Source organism: Canis lupus, chromosome 14 (genome assembly GCF_011100685.1).
Source record: "Canis lupus familiaris isolate Mischka breed German Shepherd chromosome 14, alternate assembly UU_Cfam_GSD_1.0, whole genome shotgun sequence".
NCBI classification, from domain to species: Eukaryota; Metazoa; Chordata; class Mammalia; order Carnivora; family Canidae; genus Canis; species Canis lupus.
The window spans coordinates 30,849,730-30,869,967 of NC_049235.1; the positions used below are offsets into that span (position 1 = coordinate 30,849,730).

The following is a 20,238-nucleotide window of genomic DNA, read 5'->3' on the forward strand; positions in this document are numbered from 1 at the left end:
CTTAGATCTGAACCTCAGGAAAATATCTACTAAGATGTTTCATGATACCTTTGTGAAGGTGGTGGATAAATAAAGCCAAATGTGAAATTCATTTGGGTACATTATTTGATGGTATGATGTCTATACAAGATAGATATATATATTTATACTTAACAATGCAATATTGTTCTAACCTAGAAGCTCCATCTCTGAAATGGTCAGTATAGTTCAAGTTTAAAAACTACATACTTGCAAATGTTTGCCTTAAAAAAACAGAATCATGATAAAAATATTTGAGTTCAGCAAAATTAAGACTGAAATCTCTAAACTATAGGCTTGAACAGTTCATGACAGAAATACTAAGTATCTATAACTTCAGTGCTTTATCATCAGATACATATTCTTAAATAACTAGAACAGGTTCCCCAAAATACATCATTTTATACCACAGATTTCAATGATGACATGCATCACAAACTTAGTATAATGGGAATGAAGAGTACTATTTTATGCATAAATTTAAGAGAATACTTAAAAAGGGACTAAGATCCTTTATGTGGATTAAGCTATAGAACCTAGTTGTAATTATTCATAGTTATATTTATAGAGTTATTTTAGAAAAAGGAATAGGACTTGATTTAAATTCATCCAAAAAATTTTAAGGACTAACTTTATGCTACGTTTCTAATCTAGCATATAAATTTCAAATCTTTCCTTATTTATTTACAACTTAAGAAACTGATCACTAGATACTAAAGTCAGAAAACTTAAATGGTCAAGCCAGCCACTTGATTCATAAGTGTACTCACAATGAATCTATTTTAAATGATGAATATTTTGAGGCCAGCAGAATGTTTTAAAGACATTTTTCGAAAAAGTTAATTTGTACTTTACTACATTGGTATAACTAAGGAACTGGCATATTCATTAATTTAGCAAATGATGTCTCTGACCAGGAAAAAAAAAATGCATACATGGGGAGTACATCTAGAGTTAAGTAAAGCATTTGCTAAAATTTCTTATATTGATAAAGAATATATGAAAAATGGAGTTGAAACATTATACGATTAGATGCATTTGTCAGTAATTGAATTATCAAAGAATTATCAACAATTGACAATGGATAACATTGCGGGACATTTATAGATCCTCAAGATGGAATTAATCCTTATCTTTCTCCAAGTCAATTTCTTTCCTAAAGGTATACACAAATTGGAAATATCTAATTGTGAAGCAAGTATGGCTAATTAATCAGAGACCATATTATAAATCCCCAAAAAGACTGAAATGTAGTAAGTTTAAATTCGCTAAACACAGAAAGTCCTACATGTGGGACTTTCTCTACAGAAAGTGTTTTTTCCACAGAAACACAGAGACTTAACACCATCATGCATTTTTTTTTTTAAAAAGAGCTTAAGTAATTCTATTCAACTATAAATATCCATAATGAATCCTGTGAAGGAGCAACTAAGCAGTCCAGACAACCAACGTTACCAGAGATACATACATACATAGCAATGCAGGTCTTCTTTAGGTTGGAAAGACCTGATCTGTAGCACAGATGCTGAAGCCAATGCATCCTCTCATCCAAGGTAGAGTCACAAATAAACTGAAAACCTATCCAAAGAAGTTCTTGAAGCTATGTGTGATGAAAAAATGGTTAAAAATCTTTCCAGATTTCACAGACCTAGGTTTCGCTGATCAGAGACTGAAAACAAAACACATCAACCATCTACAGAAACACCCTAATGGCTATCACAGAGATTCGCTTAGGGAACCAACATCCAAGGTATGGACACTGTAAACAAACAAACAAACAAAAAAACTGTATCTGACAGCACCATGGAAAGCACAAACCTCTAAACAACTTCTTCGCACTCAACGATGACAGAAGTTTCACCTTGTGCATCTTCATATCCTTAGTGTTGACAAAAGGTTTGTCAAGTAGGCTTTCAAAATTAAAGATATTGATTTAACTAAGTGGAAAATTAGTACAGAACTAAAAGGAAAAAAGAGAGAGAGAGAGAGATATTGTCCAGAGGTAGTGGTTTCTTTACATAGGGCCTATTTATGAGGACTGTATCCCAAAGTTTCATTTAGAGAATATTAGCCTCATGAGTTGCCTATGTTTGAAGGGTTACAGTAGAAAATTGAAAATGATATCCCCCTTGTCCCCAACTTGAAGATATGAAATTTTCACCAGGATATTAAGAATTTGTGAGAAGCCCTTCATGGAAGATACTTGTTTATTCACTGATGCTCCCCAATTTTTTAACCACAGGCCCTTTTTGATGGCATATCTGAGGAACACCCCAGAGTACTCTGGTAAAGGCTCTTTAAGGTGGAATTATGCACTGGACATGTGTTTGGCTAGTACTAGTCAACTGGCACCTGTGTCTCCAAGGACAAAAGTAAACCCTGTATTTTAAACATTTTCACATGTTTGAGACATCCTCATATGGTATTTTTAAGAAGAAAAAAGCAACACCCTAATAAACTCTCTTTGCTTCTTAAAATGAGAGAAATATTTTGAACGCTTTGCAGTGCCCTCTTCTTTGCACTCGTGACAGCAAAGTAGAGCTTAACAGATCCAAATTTGCTCAAAATAATGGTCAGATGCACAGTACTGAATTCAAAGGTTCTTCTTTTTCAACAAGGCCACTTTTCCCATCAGGGAGCCTTCACAGGTACAGAGTTATATAGATATGCAACTCCATGTCATGAATGTGTACAGTATGCCAGGTGTGGAAAATTGAACAGTTCTGTTGTGAAATATGAGCTCCACAAGAGTTACCAGGTTTAGGAAATAAAAACATAAGATGCCCAGTTATATTGAATCTCAGGAATGATAACAAAGATTTTTAGTGCAAGTATGCTTCGTGTAATATTTCAGATATACTAAAAATTGTCTGAAATCAAATCTCATTAGGCATGCTATATTTCATCTAGACCATACTCTCCCACTGGAGTATCAACTACAGTGCATACAGACCCTTTGTGTTTAGCCTAAATCACAGGAGAAAAAGTCCTGGGGACTTTGTATGTGCTCTACCATTTCTTAGCTTTTGAGATATTTCTCAATGAACTATATTTTATCTGCATAGTGAAGCATTAGTTGTGCATCCATGACTCCTTTGAATGGCACAAGAGAAAAAACTGATTTTTTCCCACCACAATAATCTGGAGTACAACCAAAGACAATCTATTAAAGACGGAATATTCTTTAAAAACAAAGGAGCTTTTATTTATTTATTTGACAGAATGAGACAGAGGGAGAGGGAGAGGGAGAGGGAGAGAGAATGCACACAAGCAGTTGGGAGGGGCAGAAGGAGAAAGAGAAGCAGGCTTCCCACTCAGCAGGGAGCCAGATGCTCAATTCCAGGCCTCTGGGATCATGACCTGAGGCAAAGACACTTAACCAACTGACCCACCCAGGTGCCCCAAAGATAGGATATTCTTGAACAAAGATACAGACCAGAGTTCTTAATCTTACTCTGCCAGTTACGTGTTGCTCTTGGGCCATTTGTGTATCTCTTCGGGCCTTGGCTGCCCTGACTTCAAAAGCCCTTTCAAAGCTAACATATTATACTTCCATGATCCTAAGTAAATTCAGCTTTGCCTCATTCTTGATGACTAACCAGAGGTCATAGTTACATATTATGGAAACAGCGAAAATCAACTCAAAGAAAACCAGGAACTGTCTAAAAGATCGTCCTTATACTTAATTAAAATCCTTTTGTTTCAAAAGAAATGTTACCTTCAGGCTAAAAGGGTAACTTAAATATTACACCAATAATAACTGTTATTCATCAATCATGTAACTTTAAATGCCTGTTGTTCCTTGGTCAGTTACTAATTCCAGATCATTAAAAGCCCTGTTGACCACTTCACTTCTTGACTCCTGTAGGGTACCTCTAAAAACACTATAAAGCATTCTGTAATTTCAATGAATGATATCTATGCACAAAGAGCAGATCCATCTTCCCTAACAGTCCCCAAATAGTTTGATTTAAATAGCATTTCTTTGCACTAAGTATCTATAATGCTAATTCATTTTGCCTTCAGCTTAACTTTCTGCTATTAATAAAGTGACAATAAGAATTTTTCCCTAAATACCAGGCTCTCTTATAATATGAATGCTAAGTATTGCTTTTAAGTAATTAAAAACCTGATCAACATCTTTAGCACAACATAAAAGAAATAAGCCATTTCAAATTAGACAAATGGATGAGTTCTGAAGTCAGTTAAATACAAAAGTCTAGTTCAATTTGAATTTCAGATTTCAAATTCCAAATTTAGGACATACTTAATATAATTTATTGTTTATCTGAAATTCAAATTTAGCCAGGCACTCTAAATTTTTTTTAAAGATTTTACTTATTCATGAGAGACAGAGAGAGAGAGAGAGAGAGAGAGAGAGAGAGAAAGGCAGAGACACAGGCAGAGGGAGAAGCAGGCTCCATGCAGGGAACCTGACGTGGGACTCGATCCCAGGTCTCCAGGATCACACCCTGGGCTGCAGGCGGCACTAAACCGCTGTGCCACCGGGGCTGCCTGCACTCTAAATTTTTATTTGATAAATCTGGCAACCCCATGTGGCCTACTAGTATGAGATATTCACCAATTTTATCTTTTTTTTTCCCTTCATTAAAACACTTGTTTTTGATTTTTATTTCTCCCCTAGAGTCAAGAGAGATTCTACCTATGACAGAACATGGATAAGTAATTTTCCAGCCAAAATTTCTCTAATCATTAATGTATCTTTGCTTTTAACAGGTCAGGTTACCATTAAAACTGTCGTCCACAAAACACAAAATTTTCCTTACCTGTGGGTAATATATAAGAAGACCACATAATAAAATATTTCTTTTTTTCACTTCCTTTGCATATTCCTTAATTTGCATTAGGTTTTCCATTTTCTGATCAAAAGGTACTGATTTATAATCAAGAAAATATACCTGCAAAATAATACAAAAGGTAACATGTGAATACCATTTCTTTCACTTTCTTTGAAAAATGTAACATTAAAGGAGTTCAAAACACAATTATTGTAACTTTTATCAGTTTGTGTTAATTTCTAGATAAACATTTCAACCATAAACGCTTAGTAAGATTGATAAATCCTCCTCTACAAATACAAAGCAGCAATCATTGAGAAAACAATGCTGAACAATATAAAATGCTAATACTCTATTTCCACTTGTTTCAGAGTCAAATGTACAAATATAGGATTTCAACTACTTGTTCAATTTATACTTTGAAACTAGATTACATAGAAATATTATATGTTAAGCAATTACCAATATCAATAAAAGTCAAGGGAGTGCTTATCTATTAGATTCATAGATATTTTTAGAAGAATCACTTTCAAATAACTGAAATTCTAATAAATCATCCATTTCTTAGAGTAAATCCAGAATTTTATATATATTTTTAGCAGTGTTAGTGTTTTTCTTGAAATTATTCCAATGGCTATTTTTAAAATATTAGTTTTCATTTAAATTTTAAGGAACTCAGGGTGAGCTCCCTCCTTCAAATTATTGAAGTTTTATGGTGTTGTTCATCTTTTGTGGGACATAAAAATATCTAAATCACCATAATGTCAAAATAAAATGCAAATGTGCACAGAGAATAAACATTCAGATATTTGTATTCTTTCACAATATCAAATTTAAGAAACTCTCAAGAATTATAATTTGTTCAGTTACATGTATTTATTATCTAGAAGCATTTTAAAATCTACTCCACCCTAAAACTCTTATACTAATCCTTTCCCTTCCTCTGGTAATTCATATAAAAATATGCTTTATAGAAAATATACAACAAAATCCTATGACGTTCTTTCTGTAACACAAGGGAATGAGTTTTCACCTATCACATTGCATTTTGCTTTCCAGGAAAAGCATTTAAATAACATCCATTTTAAAACAGAATTATGTGAGGACATGTATGTGTGTTAATTCAGTAGATATTCAGTCACTATTTCCTGGACCTTTTCATTATAGTTCATTGAAGACATACATATATAGTTGCTTCCTCCTTTTTTTTTTTAGTTGCTTCCTCCTAAAATCTAAAGGGACACTACAGACTTTTTTCCTTAAAAAATGCTCCATCCATTAAAAAATGAAGATAATAGAAAAGAAAAAAAAAACAGAAAAGAAAAACTGAAAGATAAAAAGCACAAAGAAAAGGGTCTCAGGCTCTACTATCTACTGAATAATTGAAGTAAAGACAATGTGACCCTATGAACTTGAATTCACCCTTCCCTAGCAGTGATTCCCTGAAAACTTATAAAGATGAAGTTTCAGATTTTTTACCAACCAACAATGCTTACAGCAAATATAATTTGAGACTGGTGAACCATAGCCAGGCTGGAATAATTGTGAGTGAACTATAAATGGTAGACTTTCCTTTAGTGTAATTTAACTTGTAACCAGGTGTTTCCCTGAGACCTGGAAGCTAACATCTATCAGCTAACTCCTACATGTAGCTTGAGCCTTCTAGAAGGATGGCTCATACACCACCTTCTGTGATTTCCTCCCCTTACCCTTAAGAAGGTGGAGAAAAAATGGAGGGGGGGAAAAAAAGCAACCCCTACTAGTATGAAATTATGAGCTCAAGAAGCTAAGCTGAAGAAACATGCCCATCTCTCCCTTTTCTCCTGTTTTGTAGTCTTTTATGATGTTGCACAAACTAGTGATACAGGCTTCTTCTAGTCTTAAGAGTTTAAAAATATCTATCTGAAACTAAAATTGTTGGCTGGGGGCTTGCCAGAAAAAAAGGCTAATTCTCCAAACTCCAGGCAATTTATGAAATTGCAATCATGTTATGAATCTAAAGCTCGGAGACTGAGACTAAGACTCTCTCCTGGGCCCATACCGCCAGATCATTACATAGCCCCATACCATCTGGACTAAGGAACAACACTGCTGTTCGGAGTTATAAGCCTCATGGTACTATTTAACTCTTTTACCTGTGTAATTATTTGCAATATTTAGATACAATAAAATGCCAGGAGTCACCATGCCCAACATAATTTATGTGAATGAGAGGTCTTGGAGTTTTGCAATGCATAATCCAGGCAACCTTAAAGCTAGCCTAGATAGTTAATGAGGGAAAATAGACATTTCTTGTTTAATACAAGTCCTCCTAACAAATCTTCAGTTCTGAAAAATCTCACAGTAAAATAAAGGGGGGGGGGGTGCAGAAAGGGTTTGTGAAAAAAAATAGCACAAGGAGCAGTAAAGACAAGACCACTCTACTTTGTAATTACAGCCTCCAAAGAGATTTAAAATGCACAGAAATTAAAGAACGGAAATGCTGGTAACATACTAAATGGAGAAGGAATGATGGATACAACCAGGAATGGAGCTCTACAGTGCAAAGCTGCCATTGAACTTGGACCAGGAGGAAGCACCTGCCCAGGGAACCTCTCTGCAAAGTCAGAGATGGGAACAGGTGCTCAACTTTCGATTTTCTTAAAAAAGTGTCCTAAAAGTGATCCTAAAGTTAATAACAACTTTGGGAACTTAAAAGTGGTAGAACTAAAACTCTTGACAAGAATAAACTATATTGGAATGAAAAAGATAAAGTGTGCTGAATCTGTGTATCGCTTTTTTTTTTTTAAGGACAGAAATTAGTGATCCTATACTGAGTTAACTTAATGAATTATGTATATTAAAAATTATGGTATTTAATTAAAGCTATATACAACTATATTGTGTAGTTTTTGAACTTGCAGAGGGAGAAAAGGATTATCTATATCAATGCAGCAAATAATTGGAGGAAATTAAAGAAGCAAATAAAACAACCGGCAAAAAGCAGTAACAAAATAGGCTTGTAGAAAGAATCTCAAATATGAAAGTAATACAAATAAATTGAACACACCTAAGTCTTTCCTAAATAACAGATTTATCATATTGGATTTTTAAGGAAAATCTAACAATATGCTAGTTATAAGACAAATGTCTAAAGCAAACTATCCTGGGGATCCCTGGGTGGCGCAGCGGTTTGGCACCTGCCTTTGGCCCAGGGCGCGATCCTGGAGACCCGGGATCGAATCCCACGTCGGGCTCCCAGTGCATGGAGCCTGCTTCTCCTTCTGCCTGTGTCTCTGCCTCATTCTCTCTCTCTCTCTGTGACTATCACAAATAAATAAAAAAAAAAATAAAGCAAACTATCCTGAAAAGCACAAAATAAAAGGATGAACAAGACATGCTTTGCAAACATTACCAAAAAATGAAAGCTGTAGCAATATTATTCATTTTAGTTTAAGACAAAAACTATTAATTCACATAAAGAGGAATAGGGCATAATAAAAAAACAAGCAAAATTATAATAATCATAGCCTTATTAAGATAGATTTGAATACACAAAATATATTTTTTAAAGATTTTATTTATTTATTCATGAGAGACACAGAGAGAGAGAGGCAGAGACACAGGCAGAGGGAGAAGCAGGCTCCATGCAGGGAGCCCGATGCGGGACTCGATCCCAGGTCTCCAGGATCACACCCCAGGCCGCAGGTGGCACCAAACCGCTGCACCACCGGGGCTGCCCTGAATACACAAAATATTTGACTGAATTATGAGAACACACAGTCTCAGTCAATAAACATTGATGTTCAATGACAGTTGTCTCAGAAACTAACGTACCAAACATATTAAAAACAAAACAAAATTCGAATAGCTTCTGCTTCTGGTGAAGCAGCTAAACTGAGGGGTTTTATGTCTCCTTCCAAGATTATAATTTTATTCCTGTTTTGCTGGCTGTTGTGATCTAGGAAAAGTTGCATATGAACTAATGTCAACTTCCAAAATACACAGACTAAATGCCCATATTCATTGATCCTGCAAAAGCTAATTTTTTTTCAGACACATGTAACATAGCAAAAATACTTGGTGAACTGAAAAACAAAGCACAGTCAGTTTTTTAAAGTTCCCACCAAGTCATGAAACGTCACTCTAGGGCTGAAGACTTACTCCAGCTAAAGATCCGTCAGACACAACATACCCTAGTTCCTCAGAAAGATAAAAGATAATGGCATGTAAAGAAAGCAGTAGGCCAATGTTATTCACCACCGATTCCATGGATTAAGGAAACGATGCATAAAAGTGAATTCTAGGCAAACTATTCATTCATCTACAAATTGCCTATGTTATTCCATCAAACCATCAAACAATGCTACCCATTAAGTAACCTATATTTAGAGGGAAACTTTTAGAAATGTACTAAAATATAAGAATGTGCTCAACATTGTACTAAATGACATCAACTTTTAAAGAAACAGATATGGATATTGACCTTATGAAATGTATTACCAGGTTGACAAAATTCAAGCTTGAAGAAGTAGGATGCATATCAAAATTCTCTTTCACTAAATGGGAAGGCCTGATAACATCATGATTAACAGAAGAAAAATCTCCAGCAGACGTATTTCCTAAGGCCAATACTATGAAACTTAGGCACATACTTTACATTGTGCTACTAATTTTGAACTTCTAAAATACATGTTACTTATGAGTTCCAGGAAAAAACTCAGTTGGTACAATAATGCAATCAATTATAATTTTAAAGACAAGGCAGGTTTATACAACTACAGCAGAGGATTACAAAATGATTATGATAGCTCAAGAGAAATGTAAATGTTTTCACCTTAATAAAACAAACTTACAGCATAGTCAGTCCTGCATCCATTGAAATGTAGCAAAACATTTCATCTAGGTTGAGTTCTGCACATTTGCTTATAGCTACACCAAGTAGATATTCCTTGATGTCTTTTTGAACTGCTCACTCATTTGCTATGTGTAAATTACAGCAACAATTATTTCCTCCTTAGGATGCCATTTCTAATAAGTTTTATTTCATACAGATATTTAAAAAAGTTAAAATATCTCCCCCTCCAAAATAATGTGTTTTTTTTTTTTTTTTAACACAGCAAATTCACTCCTATAAACTAGCAAACTGCTTAAACATTTAACATATGGGTAGCTTCATGGCTTTGTGGGTGGGCAAGGTTTCTGGCACTCATAGTTTGGAAAATGCTCCTCTGTGCCTCATGTCTTCTACATTCAGTTCTACACATGCTTTATATTTGTCTAGTAACTATTTAATATATCCCTGGCCCCAGATGAATTGCCATTGTTTTATACTTTAATATGTAATTTTTCATCTGTCTCTGAGGACAGGTACATTAATTAAAGAATAATTAATATAAAATACAATATTCTTTAAAACCTCAGGAATGTTCCATAACCCCACATTTAACACTTCTGCCTCATTCCAGAGGCCCATGTTAACAGGCCTAGAGAAGGGAGTCAGGAATTGTGGTAGGAGAGGAAATAGGAGAGGACTTTGTTTATTTGAATAAGTCAATTTTTAATAAGAAGTCAATCTTCGAAGCATCAGTATATATACAAATACACACTGCTTAATGCCCACCAAAGTGGAAGGAAGGATGGTCAAAATAAAAGTTATGGTAATTATCAAATAATTAAGTTAGGAAGCATTGGTAGATAGACCAGAGACCCTCTGAATCTATACAACAAATATGGCAAAATTACCTACACAAAATTATTTGTGTACAGAAAAGTAAATTGTGTAAATCAGGCCCATCATCTCACAACATTGCTTTTCAAAAGAAATACAGGGAGATCTAACAATAGATGAAACCAAAGTCAACACTAAGCAGATCAAAGTAAGACTTTATTTTAAGGATTAAAAAAAAACTTTAGAGAAAATTGATGAACTGTACTTTTAATTTTTAACTGCACTTTTAAAAAGAAAAAGGAACAAGCTTCTAATGTTGAATCGTTTCATTTTGGAACAAGCTTAAATCAATGTCATCAAGCAATTCAATACATAATTCTGATGAATAGAAGCTAATTAAAAGTTGCAAGCTATCATAAAAATTCAGAGCAAATGTTTAACAACTCATCTATAAATCTTAAAATAGGGCAGCCAGGGTGGCTCAGCGGTTTAGCGCTGCCTTCAGCCCAGGGCCTGATCCTGGAGACCCGGGATCGAGTCCCACGTCAGGCTCCTGCATGGAGCCTGCTTCTCCCTCTGCCTGTGTCTCTGCCCCCCCCACCCACCCCCTTCTCTCTCTGTGTCTGTCATGAATAAATAAATAAATAAAATCTTTAAAAAAAATCTTAAAATACCAGCAAAACTATTAGGTTGAGAAATGAGGCATTTAACACAAGTAGTAAATAAACAGTATTTTGCATTAAAATATTAGCCATACAAAGTTTTAAATGTTTCTATTGATTCAAATAACTAAAAAGTAATTAAGTTTTATAGTATCAAGACAAATGTTATACTTATATACCCATTTTGTTTCAGATCCTTATGTGCAATATCAAAGAAGTAACAAGAACTTCACATTTTTAAACAGTAGGAAAACCTAATATAGCATGAAAACATGTCTAATTTTTTTTTCAGATTTCACAAGGTATTTCTCGTATAAGGACAGAACTCTGCCACTGTTAATATTACGGGACAATTACCTGAAGCATTATATACATCTGCAATTAAAATCTGTACCATCCACAACAAATTTTAGAATCAAAAGATAACAGCAAGCCCAATGATTAATATGAAAACACTGATCTGTTGAGCTAATATTTAAAATATATCATTCAAGTAAGTTATAAAAACCAGGTATGTGGTTCTTCACTTAGTATAATCCTCTTATATATTTTAATTATTTGTCAAAATTTTATTTTACATGATAAAGTTTATTACAGATTAACCAACAATCTGTAATTATTATCAAGTTTGTCTACAGGTCATTTAGATACACATTACATGATATGTTTAAAAAATAAATAATGATTATTTTTGTAGTTAACAAAGGTACCTTACTTATGCTAAGCACTACAAAGTCCATTTAAATTTATAAAAATTGATACTGCATTTTTAAAAAATATATTTATTTATTTATTCATAAGAGACACAGAGAGAGAGGCAGAGACCCAGGCAGAGGGAGAAGCAGGTTCCCCACAGGAGCCCAATGCAGGTCATGATCCTGGAACCCAGGATCACTCTCTGAGCCAAAGGCAGACACTCAGCTACTGAGCCACTCAGGAGTCCCGATACTGCTTTTATATACCTACTTTGTTAAGTGATTTTTGACATTTTTAATATGTTTCAAAAGTCAAAACAATAAAAAACCTTTTCAGAAGATAAGGTGTTTTGAATACTATATAGCAAAAACGAAAAGTATTCACAAACATGATCAAGGAGATCAAAACACAGGTATAGGATGTCTGTAAGCCATATTAACATAGCCTCCAGAGATTCATCCTATGCTTTTAAGCATGGCAAAAATCATTTAAGAATCCTGGTAATTAACAAATTTTGAACGATTTCAGGAATATTCATGTGGTAGCATTTAATAACCTCAGCTCTCTTTGATACCAGGACATTCATATTGCAAATAACCAAAAGCAATAGAAACACAGCAAATTAAGAACTTATTAATATTGCTTTTAAATTATTTGATAAATTTATAGAATTATATAAAAGGTACATAAAAATTGTGCTAATTAGTCTCAGAGGAAAATACAATTCCCCCAAATTTCAATTACAGTGCTTCCAATAACAAATCAGAAGATCAGTGGTGCTTTGGACTATTTATGATTAAAACAAAGTGCTAACTAAACTGTTTCTTTCTGAAAACATTTTTTTTTTCATATATCTACATTATGTAAGAGAACTGACCTGGGACACCTGAGGGGTGCAGTCAGTAAAGCTTTCGACTCATGGTCATGAGATCTCAGGGTCATGAGATCAAGCTCTGTGTTGGACTCTGTGCTCAGCTCTCCCTCTGCACACTTCCCCCTCAAAAATAATAAGTATATCTTTCATAAAAAAATAGAATTAGCCCAATAGAAAGGGTGGTCAAATAAAACAGCCTAAAACTACAACGCCTACTAAAGTAGTCACACTAGCCAGATGTGACTATTTACATTTAAATTCAAATTTATTAAATGTAAATAAAACTGAAAATGCAGGATACCTCAAGTGCTCACAGCAACAGGTGGCTACCACATATATGAGTATAGCAATCAAACATTTCATCATTGCAGAAAGTGCTAATCAGCTGTACTTATCCAGAACAAAAGCAGCTTGTATCATGTCATGCTCATCATATAACCTATTAATTTTTTTTTGGTCACTAACTCATGGGTCTGTGCTATAAAAAGGATTTTCTTTCCTGACTAAATGTTATGTTACTAGTTAAAATCCTACTACTAGGCAGCCCTGGTGGCTCAGCGGTTTAGCGCTGCCTTTGGCCCAGGGTGTGATCCTGGAGACCTGGGATCAAGTCCCACATCAGACCCTCTGCATGAAGCCTGCTTGTCCCTCTGCCTGTGTCTCTGAGCCTCTGTGTGTGTGTGTGTGTGTGTGTCTCATGAATAAAAAAAAGGAAAAAGAAAAAGAAAAAACCACTGCTCTACCATCATTATTTAAAAAAAAAAAATCTTACTAGTAACAGTACTAGAAAAATTTTATCTGGAATATACAGAGTCTGACCTAAAACAGACTGAGCTTTTTCTTATTTACATATTGAATAAATTTCTGAAAATGTGAATGAGTATGAATGTATGAAAATGAAACTCTTAAACTGAGTTGGGTCCAGCTTCTATTTCTGCCTAAGTAGGAGTGATAGGGACCAAGTTCACCTTTCCACTTCAAACCAGTCAGAAAAGTACACAAACTACACAAAGCAAAGACCTTGAAGACATGATACACCTGGCAACAAGCAACGGCTCTGAGAGATGAGGAAAAAATGAGTTGAGCCCTATATTTGTACCAATTTCCTTCCTTAAAACAGTTTCCAGGCTATGGTACACTGAAGGGAAAGGTGGACATGTGAGTTTCAGGGCCTACAGAGATAAGGGCAGATAGAGTTCCAGAGAGGAGAAAAGTGCACAGAATGAGAAGGCTGCCGATGATCAGATTCTTTCTCTCCCAAAGTGAGAAAAATCCACTGAAGGAGATTAGATGGAACAGTGCCTAATGTACACCCAAGGTCAGGAATAATGGTGACAGCCATCAGCCAGACTGGAGGACTTCATAATGTACAGGGCATTAGGTAGAAGGGTCTTGCCTCAGTTGTTAAGAATGATTAAACATACATTAAATATACTAATTAGTTTGACCTAAAAATCATAGAAACAATACCTAAAAAGACCAAACCGTTTCCAATTAACTAGGAAAAAAGCAAAAAAAAAAAAAAAAAAAAAAAAAAAATTCCAGTACCCAGCAAGGTAAAATTCACAAACTCTAATAGGTATTAAAAAAATGCCAAAAAAGGAGAAAAATATGACCCCTAAGGAGAAAAATTAATCAAAACCAACTCAGGAGTGACACATTCATTAGAATAGAAAAGGACATTAAAATAATTTTACAACTATGTTCCATTTGTTCACAAAGAATGCATGTATTAAGTAGAAAAAGAGAAGATGTAAAAGAGGCCTACATCTAACTTATAAAGATGAAATTATCATTTGAGATTTTAAAAAATACACTAGAGGAGATGGACAGAAGATTGCAGAAGATGAGTAAATTTAAAAATACAGCAATAACAACTTTAAAAAATGAAATAGGATTCAATGAAAAAAAGGAAAAATAAACAGAGCATTAGGAGATGTGAATCAACTTCAAACAATATAATATATATAATGTATAGATAATTGGAGTTCCCAGTTAACTGTGAAGAACAGAAAAAAATATGGCTGGAAATTTTTCCAAATTACATGAAAATTAAAAATCCAAATGGCACACTTTAAACACATACACACATGCACACTTTCAGGCATATAAAGCAGCAGGAAAATACCCACAAGAAGGAAGGACATTAATACATCACCTGAAACTCAGAACTGATATCAATGTGCCAATTATCACACAAGGATATTAAAATGGGTACCATAACTGTACCTTATACATTCAAAAGTTAACTAGGAAAATAGATATAAAAAGGTAAAAAGGACACAAATCAAACTTCTAGAAATGAAAACTATAATGCCTAAGATGAAAGACACACTGTTTTATGTTGTTGTTGTTATTGTTTTTAATTCAGGCCTGTGCAAGTCTGCATACATATAATGGTACAAGGGGGTACACCCTCACAGCATATATATGCTGAACTCAACTGAATAGCTACCCAGAGCTAAGAAACATCTGCTTGGCACATGCACTCTTCAGGGAATAAGAATAAACTGAGAAACAAAGATGAGTGAGTGAAATAACACATTCTGTTGATTTAATACAATCTTAACATTTATTGTAGATTTGAAGGTATCTTTTCTTCAATTTTATATTTATGACAAGTACACAAACTATTCACTTTCAGGCTTCTGGGTTCATTTAACTGAAGAAGACAGACTCTAAGAAAAAACATTTCTTTAACTGTTAATATTATAATTATCCATTAGTATAATTTATTATTAAGTTTATTACAAAATACAAATAAAATGAAGGAAAAAACTAGGAAAAGAAACCTCCAACTATAATCCATAATCTTGGCTTTCAAATTTTGTCTTCATCAAATAACCTAGTATTTCTTTTTAAATATATAACTGTCATACATGAGAACTAAAAGATAAAATTAATGTTCGTAAATACATTTTTAGAAAGCTTATATAGTAAGCTTTTTTTTCTTTTTTTTTCTTTTTTTTCTTTTTTTTTTCTTTATATAGTAATCCACATAGAATTTATTTTAATATAAATATAATAACGAAGAGTCCTCCAAAAATGTTGGAAAATTACCTCCAAATTCAATTTATAAGAGAAAAATAGATATCCTCTTAGGATTGAGAAACATTTCAAAGGTTAATGTTACTTTTTAGGGTAAATATAGGAAATAAGACAAAAATCAGTCATTTATAGACACAATAAGATGTGCTTCCTAATATGAAGCATAAAGATATAACTCACAAAATCTAAAAACTCATTTATGTAAGTTAGACAATTATAGTTGCTGAGTGGAAACAAAATTTCTTTCTCTAAAAGGCAACATGGGGAAAAAAATGAACCACACTAAAAAGAAGGATAACATAAATCAAGACAGTAAAATTCATAAAGTTTAAATTTATTCATAGCAAATAATACCCTAAAAACTAATGTAGTTATTTTTCTCCTTAATGAAACATAGCTATTTCTTAAGATGCAATTTCTATTTACTTCCTCATACCTAGCCACCTTCATTTCTGTAAGTCACCACAAAGCATTTATTTGTTGTAGGCAACATTGAAACAAGATGAAATAGGAAACACCAAGACTAGAAATGCCAAGGCAAGTTCAAGTCAATAAATATTTCTGAATGCCTACATGTGCTGATTGGAAAAGGGGAAAAGACTCTGAGCACAGGGGTACTAAGGAAGGATTACAATAAGAAATATTATCAAATTCTAAAAATAGTAAGAGTCAGGAAAGAAAAAACATTAGAGAAATTGGGTCTTAGGTCAAAAACCTCACCAGACTCAACACACATCTGTCAAGTAATATGGTGCATGTGCTACAAGAGTTCACTACCAGAGGGCAAATTACTCAGTGAGGAAATGAGAATCAAGATGATAAAACTAAGCAAGAACCAGACCAGGCCAAGGCTTTATGATCTGATTGAGCTTTGTCCAGTAGGGGATGAGGAGCCTCTATAAGGTTTTAATAAATAGTATGTCCTCATTAGCAGTTAGCAAAATCTGTGATAGTAGCAATGAGGATAGTAGCACTGAGACAAGAGAGAGACTGTTAGGAGGAACAGCTCTTGAAGACAAGATGGTAAATTCCATTTTTTTTTTTAACATCATGTACTTGAACATTCTGAAAGGAATGATGACTGGAGATAAAACATACAAATTGGCACATGAGTGATACTTCACATCAGGAGACTTGATGACCCAGAGAGTATATGCCTATTAAAGAAATGTCTAACAGGTATTTTAGGTAAAGGTATCAAGTAACAGTGGCAAATAGGTCATTTAAGATTGAAAATCTAAACCAAAGTCTGGGAAACTATAGCCCACATGTCCAATCCAGTCTCTTGGCCTATTTTTGTAAATGAAGTTTTACACAGCCACATCCTTTCCTTTACATCTTATCTACAGCTACTTTGGCACTACAATGGAAGAGTCCAGTAGTTCTAACAAAGACAATATTGGCTCAAAAAGCCTAAACTTTGTTTACTATCTGGCTCTGTACAGGAAAAATTTGCTAACTCTTAACATAAAAAAAATTGTCTCAATCCAGGCACAGAAAATGACCTGGATTTTCTCTTATAAGAGCATCCTACTCCTACTAAGTGGTTTTTAAGATCCTTTTCTTCAACAATCTAGGTTTCTATTTCTCAAAGGGGGCAAGTATTGACATTCCTAAAAACATCAATTGCTAAAAATAAAATGAGCACAATGAAATAAAATGAGCATAATGGAATCTATGAAATTCAACTCTCAGGATTGCTCTGAGGATTAAATAGGATCATTTATACTAAAAGGAAAGAATCATGATTCATTATTTCAAGTAGTCAGTTAAGTGTATATTATTACCAACATTAACATAATTATACTAATAATAAGCATTAGCAGGACGCATTTGCAGAGGGAGAAGAGGGCCTGAGGATTATAAATGTAGTAGGAGTTCCATTTCTTAGAAATTGGATGAGCAAAACACACAAGATCACAGTTCTCACTGACGGAGCAAAAAAACAGAACTCAATCATTACCATTAACACATTAAATTAAAAAAAACTGATATCTCCAGTTGTCTCTCAAAAAATCTAGAAATGGTACAATATTCAGAGTACTTAGAAGAAACATGCAGGTGACTTAAACCAGTCCAGTCATTTCCAAAAAAGAATTTTCTAATGCCAACTCTAGGATTATCTTGGCAATACTTGCTGCATTCCACCTTAGCAGGTATCAGTGAGTCAAGTATCCCAGCATTTAAGTATAAGCTTCAAAACCCCATAAAATAAAACCTCTGCTGCCTGAAAATTTAATCATACTATACTTTATAAAAGTATCACATACAAACTTACTGCAAACAGGGTTCAAGCCAAAGCATGTTTGGATGAAGAAGCTTTTTGCACTAATTCCGTCACCTTTCTATACTTTCAATAAAAGAACAGTTCAGGCTTTCCAGAAACTGCAGAAGTCATCTTTTTTTAAGTGGCTATCAATTTTTATCCTAAAAGAATAGTGCTTACACTTTATAATATTCTTATCATCTTCCTGCCTGATAATGATTCAACCTATTAACAAGGTTTTGATTTTTTTGTTTTCAGTTGTGTTTTTCTTTGAATATGAAATGTTGGCACAGGAAAGATTCCATAAAACAACATGATCCATCATACACATACTATGTAAGACTTAGCAAAAACATTATAATATGAAGAGTTTTTAAAAATTGTGCCTATACCTGGAATTCTATTAAAAATCAAGTGTTAAGGAAACCATAGAAGAATGTGCTTTGTCTCTCCAAGTTGACTTTAGGCTAAGAGATTCTGTACATACACACACACACACACACGTGAATAGAAAGCTTCTGAATAGGAGTGTAATCTTTCTAAATACCTCTGTGAACAAATGTGCAGTAATCATCTGCCTAATTCAACCTTCAGAAACAAACCAAAAGATCCTTCTCTACTGACTCAAATCTTTCATTCACTGTTTCACGATATAAAATTTGAGATTACATCTCCTCTCTCTCATTAAATCAAGCACAAATTCTTAGTGTTTCTACTTAAATATATCTTGCTTCCAGCAATTTCTGCCCAGTCACTCTAAAACAACCCTAGTCTCAGCCAACACCATTATTTCTCTGACTACTGTGATAGCCTCCTAAGTAAACCAAATGCATCAAGGAAACTGGTCACTTTAACATGTTCTCTGTGCTGTATCCATGAAGTAAATAAAAATCTGATTATATCAGCTTCTACTGAGCAGGGCTGCTTCATAAAATTCAAACTTACAAGGCCCATCTTGACCTTCATCTACCTATTCCTCAAACCTTCCCAATGTGTGGTTCAGTCTGTGTTAGATTCACTGGCTCTTTCTATGCTGACTATTCCATGTGCTACTCTGGCCATAGAAAAATGCTATTCCCCTACCCCTGACAGACATGGACCTACTCAGTCTTCCAAATTTAATATTCCTCTCATATCCTTAAGATCTCTACTATGGGCAGCCCAGGTGGCTCAGCCAGTTTGGCACCGCCTTCAGCTCTGGGCCTGATCCTGGAGACCCGGGATGGGGTCCCACATTGGTCTCCCTGCGTGGAGCCTGCTTCTCCCTCTGCCTGTGTCTCTGCCTCTCTCTGTGTGTGTCTCTCTAATGAATAAATGAATTTAAAAAAATAAAATAAAATAAGAAAGATCTCTTCTGATCATCTATTCTAGGCTTTTCTGTCCCCGCCCCCCTTTTTTTTCTTTTGAGAGAGGGAGGAGGTGGAGGTAAGGGCAAAGGTAGAGAGCGAGAGAAAGAGAACACTGTAAGCAGGCTCCACACCCAGTGCAGAGCCCCAGTGCTGGGCTCCATCTCATAAGTCTGAGATCATGACCTGAAACAAAATCAAGAATTGGATGCTTAATTGACTAAGCCATTCAGGTCATTCAGGTGCCCCATTTCTGCCCTTTCTTCAAAGAGATTTAGTTAAAACTCTTAACATTGAGATGATGAATAGAAAGAACAGTGATCAGGATGTTGTGATCACTTCCCCAGCTAACTCTGGCCATTTGATTAAACTTGTGTTATTGAAAATTCTTCATCTTTGAAACAAAATAAATAAAATTATTTCCTTATATTAAGATAAAATGATCTGAAACACTCTTCTAAAGATGCAATTTTTTTAAAAATTACATTAAATAGCATATATGTACATCAAAATACCTGTCACACAGATGTTCAGCAAATGTTATATTTATCTATATTAAGTCATCAGTTAAGTAATAAAGAGAATAGGATATTCACTCTAAGGCACTAAGTACGCTGTACCTAAAATAAGTTAAAATGAATAGATAAGAAGATGCTCTAGTACTTTAATGATTAAGGAATCATTCTCAGAAGGTAGGATAGACATGAATGGATAGATTCTTGGAGTGGAGGGAAGATTAATCTTGCAATTTCCCATTTTAAAGAGACAAAGAAAAAAGGAAAAAATAATGAAAGCAAAATGGAACGTTTAGACTTAACCCCAAAAAAGTGTACTACAGGGCAGCCCCGGTGGCGCAGCGGTGTAGCGCCACCTGCAGCC

At 34.3% G+C, this 20,238-nt stretch overlaps 1 protein-coding gene across 1 annotated transcript in view; it reads right to left on the reverse strand.

Annotated features, from left to right (window-relative positions):
- The window catches only part of CRPPA (CDP-L-ribitol pyrophosphorylase A), a 292,641-nt gene that overhangs the window by 105,500 nt on the left and 166,903 nt on the right, over window positions 1-20,238 (reverse strand). The window contains exon 10 of the mRNA XM_038556990.1: window positions 4,806-4,937. Coding sequence (XP_038412918.1) covers window positions 4,806-4,937 — 132 coding nt within the window. The remainder of the gene's footprint in view (window positions 1-4,805; window positions 4,938-20,238) is intronic.